The sequence below is a fragment of the Macrotis lagotis genome, chromosome 8 (assembly GCF_037893015.1).
Source record: "Macrotis lagotis isolate mMagLag1 chromosome 8, bilby.v1.9.chrom.fasta, whole genome shotgun sequence".
NCBI classification, from domain to species: domain Eukaryota; kingdom Metazoa; phylum Chordata; class Mammalia; order Peramelemorphia; family Peramelidae; genus Macrotis; species Macrotis lagotis.
This window is the reverse complement of record NC_133665.1, coordinates 18974835-18987057: the sequence shown is the minus strand read 5'-3', so window position 1 is coordinate 18987057 and position 12223 is coordinate 18974835. Positions and strand designations below refer to the sequence as shown.

At 36.4% G+C, this 12223-nt stretch overlaps 1 protein-coding gene across 1 annotated transcript; it reads right to left on the bottom strand.

Moving 5' to 3' along the window:
* Positions 1–1459: 1459 nt before the first annotated feature.
* LOC141495290 (ribosomal L1 domain-containing protein 1-like) lies at positions 1460–12192 on the bottom strand. The gene is given in 10 exon segments (XM_074196464.1): positions 1460–2057; positions 2060–2227; positions 3192–3374; positions 4096–4197; positions 4285–4378; positions 5977–6078; positions 6292–6440; positions 7626–7764; positions 10030–10169; positions 12060–12192. Coding segments are annotated over 10 exon segments (1218 nt in total). The 5' UTR covers positions 12114–12192; the 3' UTR covers positions 1460–1970.
* Positions 12193–12223: the final 31 nt, after the last annotated feature.

The window sequence follows — 12223 nt, the reverse complement described above, 5'->3', positions numbered from 1 at the left end:
GAAATAAGAAAGGAGAGAGTTGCAATCAGCAATGGCAACAGTGGAAAAATATAGAAAAAACTTTTGTGATGGATTTACCATAAAGAATGTGATCCACCCATGACAGAGTTGTTAGTGTTGGAACAAAGACTGTAGCACATTTTTTATTATTATTATTTGGGGGGGGGGGGTGCAGGACAAATGGGGCAGGGTGGCCTGCCTGGGGCCGCATAACAGGGTGATCCTTGGGTGTCTGAGGCCAGATTTGGACCCGGGTGCTCCTGGCTCAAGGGCCAGTGCTCTGTCCGCCACTCAGCCACCCCTACTATTATTACTATTTTTTTTATTTTGGGTCCTTTTTTTTTTGTTTTTCTTTTTTTTGGTTTTTGCAGGGCAGTGGGGTTCAGGTGGCTTGCATGACACACAGCTGGGTGATTGTTGGTTGTACAGGGCCAGGTGTGGGCTTGGGTGCTCGTGGCTCCAGGGCTGGTGCTCCATCCATTGTGCCACCTGGCCTTACCTATAATTATTACTATTATTCTTTTTAATTTTAATTTTTTTCTCTCCCCTTTATCGCTCAAGCAAGTCTATATTTATGGGGGGAGGGGGTATTTCGTTCACTCTTAAACAAGAATATTTTATTAATGTAAAAAATACCATTATTTGTACAAAATGAGAATAAACATTAAAGAAAAAAAGAAAAAAAAAAGAATGCAAACCATCCCAGAGCCAATGTTGACAGAATCTAAACACAGACTGAAGTAACCTTTTTTCCCCCTCTCATTTTATTTTTCTTAAGGCTTTTCTATCTTTGTAGGGAGAGGGGGAATTATGGTTATCTTTACAACAAGGCCAATATAGCAATGTGAAAATAGATAAATAAACATATGAAAAAATAAAGATCTTTGCAGTGGAAAAAAAAAAGATTGACCTGGGAAGATACTCCTGGCTAGGTCATACCTGGTTTAACACTTCCATAGCGCAAGAATATAGAGTAAATTCATTTCACAATTTTAAATGATAAAAAAAATTCTACTGCTTAATAAAACTTCAGTAGGAAACAATAGTCAAACCACTCACTTGTTCAATTATGTTTATTTAGAAAAGTCTTAAAACAAAAATGCAAAATGTAAGTACATTATATTGACGAAAAACATACTGTCATGAGTTTTCTGATAGACTAAAGAGATTTTACAGCAACTGTCTAAATTTCATAGCAGTTCTTTATTTTGAATTTTTTCATTTTGTTACCTATAAACTATGCCTAATTGAGAAATTGTTCTTGAGTGGAAATTCTTTTTTTTTTTTAAGGTTTTTGAAAGGCAAACAGGGTTAAGTGGCTTGCCCGTGGAAATTCTTTAAAATGACCTTTTTACTGGGACTGTCAAAGAAAAATAAAATGAAATGAATGAACATAAAATTATTTTCCTGATTTTGATTTCAATCAAAAACAGTGAAAGCTGTAAGAATGTAAACATAATGAATTTTTACTGTTTAATGAAAAATCAAAGCCAAAACAGTATTATCAGCCAATAGATCTAGTCTATTCTGAATATACTAACTTAACTCTATAGACTTGTTTGGTTGTAAGGAAGGAATAAAGAATTGGAGAAAGGGGGAAAAAACTTTACAAACAGAATTCTTTAACCTTTAACCTTTGTTAATTCACTGATCACCTTGATGAATGACTAGATTATTTTAAGTTATTAGTACAGTGAACAAATGCATTATATCCAACAATAAACTTTAAGTAATAGGTTTAAATAACATTGCAAGAAAACAAGTAGAATAGACATTTTAAACACTTCATAAGACTGGACTCAAGAACAAAAGCTACAACATATTAAGGTAATTGAAACGGTGATATGGTACTGAAAACCATCCCCCCCCCCCCCCCCACTGTGCGAAGTAACTAGAAAAGCAAGTAGAAAGAGACTTCATTTTAAATTCATTCAATTTTCCCTACTTTGTTATGAGCAGTAAGTGACCTCTTAACTTCGCAGGAGTCTAATGCAGGGTTTAACCTCTACTGAGGAATTACTCTCTTTCTCAAGTTTTTTGAGGAATTGATTGTAGGTTTCTTACTTTTGCCACTAGTTAGGGTCTTCTTCAACTTCATGGAACCTGTGTTAATCTGTTCTGGAGTCTCCAGAGCTTTGGAGGCTTTTCTCTTTCCAAGACGAGTTTTAGCTTGTGGTGTTTCAGCACTGAGACTCTCTCCTGTAGACTCCTTTTTTAGGGCTGCTTTCTGAAGGTAATAAAAAGAAAGACGATCTAATCAAGACTATGCAATAAACAAATAGTTGCCATTCCTCAATGAGAATAGGCTGTTGTGATTTCTAACACTTTAGCACATGAAACTCAGATTAATCTAATATGGCCTCTCCCTCCCCACACTGTTTCCTTGAGTAAGTCACAAAAGATAACTTTTATCCCCTCCAAATATGGACTGCCCTCTCATTTATCACAGGAAACAGAGCCAGGGTCAGGTTGGAGGAGGAAATCTAATCATAAATTCTGACTCTGTACTTGTCTAATCCTTTAGCAGCCTTGGTCTTCTTAATCTGAATCCTAAAGCAGGAGGAAAGAAATTGATATAATGTGGGACAAAGAACTGTAACAAATGAGTCTAAGTAAATTATAATTTGATCTATAATTTTTAAATCTTTAGGTATTCTAAATTCTATGACTTCAAAAGTGCTCAAGGGGAGATCCCATGGAATCATCTTTGAAAACAGTGTGAAATTCTCATGGTTTTCACTGTGAATAATCCTGTCACAGAACTGAAATCTAAAAATATGAATTCATAGCCACTAAAAACTTCTCTTCTAAACATTCTTTATTACAATGAAAAAAAAAAGGAGTGAACATTTTCCTAGATGATGTATTTCCTGAACTTATGCCATAATTATCTATATTTAAAACAAAATAAGGTAATCGTTGCATTGCCTGGGCTTTACTTATCAAGGTACTTTTTACTTTAAAATCTTGCACAGAAAGACTTCTTTTTTTTTTAAAGGTTTTTGCAAGGCAATAGGGTTAAGTGGCTTGCCCAAGGCCACATAGCTAAGCAATTATTAAGTGTCTGAGACCGGATTTGAACTCAGGTACTCCTAATTCCAGGGCTGGTGCTTTATCCACTGAGCCACCTAGCCACCCCAGAAAGACTTCTTTTAAATAAATATGCATTTTAAAAAAAGTAATAAAATTACCTTTGGGCACTTCTGAGGTGTTGCTTGAATAGGGACTAGTTGTGGAATCTCATCCTCAAAATCAGGTTCAGCTTTATCTTCCTTTTCTGCCTCTAGTTCAGGGCCATCCAAAGGACATTTACTTTTAGATTTCACTGCAGTCTGGGCAGCCTTGGTGGCCACTTTTTTGCCTTGCTTTAGCTTCTATTAGCAAAAACAAACAAAATTTAAGCTTTGAGCATTTTCACTTCAAAATTCATCTTTCTCTAAGTATCACTTTAGAAATCTTTAATACAAAGCCTTTGATGTTCTACTTATAATAGTATTTGTAGATGAGTCAGTGGTTTATGAATTATGCAGATTATTCACAAACCTTACTCAATAATTTCAACTTCATCTTGTCAGAAACAAGATGAATTATTTTCCTATGTTATTTTGTGTAAATACTAATAAGCCTATAGAATATCAAATACTGTAATTCACATGTCTATCACTTTCCTCACAACATCCTAGTCAAGGATGCAAATTAGCAGATCTATTTTGAAGATGTGACCTCCTATAGTCTCACACCAGTGAAACTTAAAGAGTTCAGGCTTGATATGGGAAAAAAAAAAATAATATGGAAGAGCTCTGACAAACTTACAAAGCTATCATTTCCTCAAAACCTAGTGATATTCCCATTCTAACATGGTCTTTTAAGTAGGTGTGAACTTTCAAATCTAATTGAGCCTGGTTAAGAAAAACATGACAGCTCACATAGATGTAACAGCATGGGTACAAAAGTATCTTAAAAGCATCAAAACTTTCAACAAAAACTCTTTAACTACATTATCAGGGTTGTACTGGTTGCTTCCTACACTATAAAGGGAGTTCAACATTTAGCAGTATTATATCATCTATAATAACTCTTGGATCAACTACTTACTTTCCTTTTCTGAGAATCCAAATGGGAGACAAATGAAGAAAAGATTGGAAGGGAAAGAGATTTTTCTGTTTTCAGGTGTAGAAGTTTTACACTCTCCCATTTCTATAAAAAAAGAAAAATTGAAAATAGTATGCCAAATAAAGAATATTCTTCAACACAGTAAGAATGGGCACAACCAAAGCACAATACCTCTGGCAACTTTTTTGAAATCACGTCTATAGCAGCAACAATATTTTCCACTAGATGATCTACAGGCATTCCTGTGTGACCCACACGTGATGTACTGAAATTAAAGAAATATTAGTTATGCGTAAAAATGGAATTTCCCACCAATTTTAATAAAAAAGAAAACCACTAGGTACCAAAAACACAATTAAATATAATGATGCATGAATTACTTGGGACAGAACATAATTTTGATATGGTTTCATGTCATGAAAAAATGCTCAGGCAAGTGTATTTCTAGTGGTACTAGCCTCACTTATAACCTTGACCATATTCAAAACCATATTTAGCACATTTCTTAGTTCTTTGTCAATTGAATCCTAGAATTTTAAGCTATGAGGATTTCCTTGCTCTAGAGGAATGAGCAAATCAAAAGACAGAAATCACATCCTAAAAAGTTATTACAGTGATAGAAATGCTCAAGAAATAAATTCTGAAGAGAATGACCTCAAAATATCTGTAAGAAAAAGTCTCAATGAAAAACATAATCCGGGCAAAAATTCAACTAGAATTTCTGAAAGAGATGAAACTAGAGTTAAAAAAAAAACAAATTTAAGAATTTTTTTAATACATGAAATGAGATCACTAAAGAAAAAAAAATGAAAACAAAATGAGAAAGCAATTACCAGAATTTACCCTCTCTGTCTAAACTTACTATCTGGACTTTATTTGTCTTTTAATCTACACAGGGAGACATAAAAGTTCAAAACATTTTTAAAAATAGTTATTTTTCTACATATTTTATCTCTTTGCTGCATTCTTGCCCATCATTTAGAACAAGAAATACCTTTTTTAGCCTTTGTACTCCCAATTCCTAGCATATAATAGGCACTGACTAGATGATTCCTAAAATAAGTTTTAGCCATATTAGCTAACAATGTCAACAGAACTGATAAGATTTTTCTTGGATAAAATGGAAAACTGAAATGCATTCTTGAATTTTTTTTAATATATATATATATATATTTTTTTTTGTAAGGCAATGGAGTTAAGTGGCTTGCCCAAGGCCACATAGCTAGGTAATTATTAAGTGTCTGAGGCCAGACATGAACTCTGGTACTCCTGACTCCAAGGTTGGTGCTCTATCTACTATGCCACCTAGCTGCCCAATTCTTGAATTTTGTTTGTTTTTTGTTTTTAGGTTTTTGCAAGGCAATGGGGTTAAGTGGTTTGCCCAAGGCTAGGTAAATATTAAGTGTCTGAGACCTGATTTGAACCCAGGTACTCCTGACTCCAGTGACAGTGCTTTATCCACTGCGCAACCTAACAGCCCCATTCTTGAATTTTTAAAGAGAATAAAAATCCACAGAAATTTTAAGATTCTTATTCAACTGACTCATTAACATTTTGAAGGAATACAAGTTACACAAAGCAAAAACTCTATCCAGGAGAGAAGGAAGGATGGTAAGTGGGAAGAGCTTTTAATTTAGAATAGCTAGTATGCTATTTATCAATGGGGTACTGTGGGTACTTCAATTTCCTCATCTACCCTTCACCTAGGATTTCTATGAACTACAAATGCTATTAAAGTAGGAAAACAACTCTTAAGGAATAGATTATTATTGTTAATGTGGAGAAAGAATTCAATGTACAAAATATCCTAAATTAACTCACAAGACAGTTTCAAGATAAATAAACATACACACTGTTACTTACTTGCAACAACCATGATTGGTGACCGATAATGAAGTTCCCTGGATAATTCTATTGATGTGTTCTGACAAATTTTTAGTCGTGAGGTCTACTGATAGAGGTACTCTGTAAAGAAAATCAAACCATCATTACTTCATTTGAGGAATGTCAACAATCATTCAATAATTCTCTAACACTGGCCCTGGAGTCAGGAGTACCTGAGTTCAAATCTAGTCTCAGACACTTAATAATTACCTAGCTGTGTGGCCTTGGGTAAGCCACTTAACCTCACTGCCCCCACAAAAATAAATAAACAAACAAATAAATAAAACAACTTACTTCTTTCTACGATAGAAATGCTTTCCTATGTGTGAGGGTAAAAGTCGTCTAATTCTTTGGTCAGCAAGGAAAAGGTCATAACTTCCCAAAAGGCGTCGCTTAGCTTCATAAGGTTTATATTCTTGTTTTAACCTTTTGTATGGAATGACCTAGAAAGTAAGGAAAATAAATTTACGTACTGTTGAAGACTGGGAAGAAATCTAAATATTTAAAAAAATGTCCATTAACTGGGGGACCCAGCCAAGATGGCCAAGTAAAGACAGGGACTGACCTGGGCTCTCACAAATTCCCTTCCAAAATATTTTAAAATAATGCCTCAAAATGAATTGTAGAGAGGCAGAGCCAAGAAAAGGACAGGGTGAAACAATCTCCAGCTCAAGACAACTTAGGAAGTCAGCAAGAAAAATCTAGTACACAGCACTCACAGGCAAGTCAGCAATAGGCACAGGAATGCTTAACTCTGCCCACAAATTGTAAGAGATCTGATAAAAGGTGAGATTATAGCACTTATATGTACAAAAATATTTTATAGCAACACTTTTTGTGGTAGCAAAAAACTGAAAATCGAGAGGATGCCTATCATCTGGGAATGGCCATGTGGTATATGATTGTGAAGGAATTCTGAAGGAAGCAGCATTATTTTATGAAAATATACATCAAGACTTATATGAACTAATGCAAAGTGAAGAGAGCAGAACAAGGAGAACAGTACATACAGTCACAATAATGTATGAAGATCAACTGTGAATGGTTTTGCTACTCACAGCAATAAAATGATTCAAAACAATTCCAAAGAATTTGATAGAAAATGCTATCCACTTCAAGAAACAAAGGATGAAGTTTGAATGCAGATCAAAGCAAACTTTAAAATTTTATTTTTCTTAGGTGTTTTTGGTCTGTGTTTTCTTTTATCATGTGAATACAACAAATTTGTTTTAAGACTGCCCTTGTTTTTATATGTAATTGAGGAAAAAAGTTTAAAAAAATAATTTCAAAGAGACAAAACCACTTCACTATATTCTATTAAAACTTTTTAACATAATGGAACCAAGAATCCACTATCAAAATAAAAAAGCAGTACCTAAAAGTAAGAATTTAAATTATGTAACATGAATTTTTCTAATTTGTTCTTGTTTTATTCTCTATATTTATGAATGTAGAATTATTGTATCTATACCTTCAACAGAAGTCACCTGAAAAAGGAATCAAGAAATATAATCATCATTTCGATTACATCAGAAACTTTTAACAGAGTGATTAACAGGTTTTGTGTTTCCATACATAATCGTAAAGTTCAAATGTCTAAAGAGTGAAAAAGCATTAACTTCCCTTACCTCAGTAATGCTTGTAATACCCTTCTTTTTCAAAAGCTGCTTATAGAAATTTTCTGTCTGTTCTGAAGTTAAATTGGATTCATCTTTGGTAAATAAACAAACTTCTTTTGTATCAGGTCTAATACCATGTGGCAAAGGTCTGTAAAAAATAAAAAGAGCCCTGGTGAAAAGTCCCAGCAACAGCCAATAGGTAGAACAGGTGATAAACTTTTGTGTTTGAAAAGTGAAACTGATTACTTTTTATTCAAGAAAGATTTTCATTCACAGGATATTTCACTAAGCATTAATAACTCATTACCAAAAAAAAAATACATTTACCAATTTGATTTGATTCTTCTTTCACAACATGATTAATATGGATCCATGTTTAGCAGATAAACATGTATAACCTATATTATTAGATTGTTTTCTATCAGGGGAGGGGAGAAGGGAGGAAAATGTGAAACTCAAAATCTTGCAAAAATATAATTGTTGAAAACTATCATTGCATGTGGGTGGAAAAATAAACAAATAAAATATTTTTTAAAAAAGAACTCCTGAACAGTGCACAGGCATATTTTTGTCAGAGTTAATGATTTGGCTATCTGGTTAGAAAGGCGAAGCGTTGGTTGGAAAAAGGTAGTCCTTAACAGAGATTTATAGTCCGATTTTTTTTTTAGGTTTTTGCAAGGTAAATGGGGTTAAGTGGCTTGCCCAAGGCCACACAGCTAGGTAATTATTAAGTGTCTGAGACCAGATTTGAACCCAGGTACTCCTGACTCCAGGGCCACTACATCACCTAGCCGCCCCATATAGTCCAATTTCTTAAGATGACAAAGAAGTAAAAAATTTACTCATTCAAAGTTGAGGTTGTGGATGATCTACTGAGAGCAATACGTCTGTTTTTTACGAGGCCAATGCACTGGACATTGGACAGCCTGATTGCTGAAAGGTACCAATCAAAACCCCGAGGTAAGCTAAAGTCTTATTCATTCCCAGACAACTTTGTACCTAAACTGGCTGACCTTGCTGAGTTGTGCCCCCTGGAAACCGGCCCAATCCAGACTTGAGGTCAATTGTTGCTACAAAACATCCTGTTTCTATGTCTATCTGATCCTGGGAAAGATTGTTCATACTTTTTTCCCAGCCCCAACCTTTATCTCCTCTATTCTCCAGCATAAATCTCCCCTGCCTTTCCTGGGCTGTGGACTCCTTTGTACTCTATACTGGGGTGCCTCAGCACTAATATCTGATTTTCTTCCTAATAAAATTTCTCTGCTTTCAACCTAGCTTAAACTTTCCTACATTTTGATGGGTGGGCTTCACGTATTTCTGCTATCAGAAGTGGGATATGTCATAGTGAGGGGCTTCCTCACTTTCACAAGAGATGTTCTAACCCTCTGATGTTAGGTTTGCCATCTCTATCTTAGAGGTCCAGTAAGTGCCTCCTTGCTTGAATCCTGAAATCTAGCCACTCTCAATTGAATTAATTTATTAACAGGATAGGGGATATAGACAGTGCAGGACAAATTCAAGAGCTACTGGTTGAAAAGTTATCCTTAGTAAGTGGCCATAACTCCAGGGTACTAGGGCTGGGGTGAGTTCAAAGAATTCCAGTTTGTAAGTTATTGTGAAATGATGCCGGTTTCTATTTTCTTATTGTTGTTCTCAGATGAAAGTGGATATAAGCCAATAAATGTGAATTACGCTAAACCTGTTTCCTTAATATATCAAACCCATTCATATTTCCAAAACAAACATTATAACAGAATTGACTATATATAATAGGGAAAGCCAAAAGAGAGGTAGCTTGAAGAGAAAAGAAAAGATTCTGTTTTGGTCATGTTGATTCTGAATGCCTAAAAGACAATTCAGATGATCAAAAGGGAGTTAGTGGCACAGGGCTGGCATGTAAGAAAGTACATCTGAGAATCATCTGTTTGAAGAGGATATCTGAACCCAAGGGATCTTATGAGTTCACCTAGTGAGACAAATTAGAGAAAAGGGAAAAGAGTCCTTCCTCTAACATTACACACTCCTTTTATTCAGATACAAATAAAATCCTGGATATTAAGTAGAAGTGAAATGAAGTTGCTGGAAACCAAATAAAATTCACTGTCAGGTAAACTGAATGTTTAAAATAAAGCAAACTGGGTTATGAATTTCTGGCTCTTCCAAGTAAAAGAAGAGTAACCTTGAATCACTTAACCTCTTTGTCTTGAAATTTCCTCATTTAGACAGGAATAACGTAAAGAACAAGTAATAATATAACCCTCTGTTAACTATAAAGCACTACAGGTGAACAAGTTATTTATATTGATACTATTATCACTATAGAAACTATCAAATATTAGCAGATAATAAAAAAACACTTGCTAAATAGACAAACAAAGCACATAAAATCAATAGTAACCTTAGAACTTACATTCTGATTTCTTTTCCATTTGGGGGAATTTTCCATAATGTCACCATTAAAAACACATTCTCATTCTCATTCAAAAGCAATACATTAGCATTTTGCTCATCCTTTCTATATTTCATTAAAGCTTCTATTGCTTTTTTAATCTGCAAAGCAAAGATACAAAAATGTTTACATTTGGTTTAGGTATATGATTCAGTATCAGTTTCCCTTTTTCTTCCAATATATGCCTTTCTTCTAGGCAGGTCCTACATTTTAACATTTGTTATATAATCTTAGAATTGACAAAAACTTTAAAAGTCATTTTATTCAGTTCAATTAATATTAAGTACCTATTCTATGCCCCCAAAGCACCTAAGCAATTTGGCATTTATTTTTTTTTGCAAGGCAAATGGAGTTAAGTGGCTTGCCGAAGGCCACACAACTAGGTAATTATTATGTGTCTGAGGCCGAATTTGAACTCAGGTACTCCTGACTCCAGGGCTGGTGCTCTATCCACTGTGCCACCTAGCTGCCCCCCGCAATTTGACATTTATTAAGTATTCATTATTTATCACAGACTACAATTCATCCATACCCTCTTATCCTGAGCAGTTTTTGATCATGCCATTTCATAAATCCTTAATAGAAAAAAAATATTCTATACTATCTGTTCACAAGAACTGGACTAGTTATATACAAAAGCAATTAATTAATAAATGGTTATTAAATGAATGAAACTCGCCAAACTTAGTAAATCTTTAAAAGTATCATAACAGCAATTCTGTAGAGCCCCTTCCTCTCAATCACAGCAATAAGACAGTAACAAAAAAGCAACACCAACCAACAAACAGTCCAAGTAGCAAGTAGTCTACCAGGTCCAGAGGAACAAAGATGAAAAATTATACTGACAAGTGTACAAACAAGCAAGTATGAAGTAGAATTTGGAAAAAATAGGCAAAGGTTAAAAAAAAAATAACAACCTCATCTCAGAATTCAGAAAGAACACATGAAAAGGGATTATGGAAGACTTGGTCCTTGGCTGATAGGGAGAATTGGCATGGCAGAGATGTAAGGGCACTCCAGGTCTTGGGGAAGGTCCTTGCCAGTGAAGATCTTAAAGTTTTAAGGAGCTTGATCGACATCCAGTTAGAAATTTCTATCAAGTAGCTGGGAAATCCATGAGTGGAGCTCAAGGAGAGAGATTGAAACTGGATCTATGTAGATACATAGATGGGAATCATCTACATTGGTGAGAAACAGTTTAGACTGCACAAAAATCGATACATTTGAGAATCATTTACATTGTCCTGAGTAAGTCACAGCATCCCCTTCCTAATAACAGTTGGGTTTTCAAGGTGAAGAGACTGTAGCGGTTTGATATTCCCTTCCCTGGTTAATTTTACAGATGAGAAAATGAAGGGGGGAAAAAAAGTGACGTGGCGGCTAGGTGACATAGAGCTCCGGCCGGCCTCAGACATTTAATAATTACCTAGCTGTGTAGCCTTGGGCAAGCCACTTAAAAAAAAAAATTCTGAAAAAAGTGACGTGACTCGTCCAGGGGAACCTGGCTGAGGCGGGATTTGAATCTCGTCTTCCCGATCCCAAGTCACGTAGAACATTTACACACACACACACACACACACACACACACGCACGCGCGCGCACACACGCACGAAAAGTGCTAAAACGTGCTAAAATCGGAGAGCCGACCCGGGGAGCGGGCCCGGAGGAGGGACACTCGGGGGGCGGCTAGAGGCCAAATCACGGTCCCGGTTCTCCGTCTTGACGACGCTGAAGGGACGGACGATGACACCTGGAGCCCCGGAGGGGAGCGCAGCGGCCCGAAGCCGGAGCCTTTCATCTCGTCCGACTCGCCGCTAAGGAGAAGGGCCAGCGGCGAATCTCGGACTGGGGCGGGAGACCCTTCAGCACAAGCCCCGGGCCTCCTGCGCCCCGGGCCGGGGCCTCGTCAAGGCCGCAGCGGCCTGTTCCGGAACCAACCCCCACACCGGCCGCAGAAACACAGATACCTCCCATTCTCCGCCCCATCCTACCTGCTGGTGAGGCACAAGCTGAGGCTCTGCCTTCTGCTGGGCTACGGCGCCCATTTTCCTCCGCTACACGTGTCCGAAGGTGCCGGAAAGGGACCAGAAAAGAGATAGGAAGCAACGAGGCGCGCAGGCGCAGGTTACTGTTTCCGGTTTTCCGAAGAAGAACG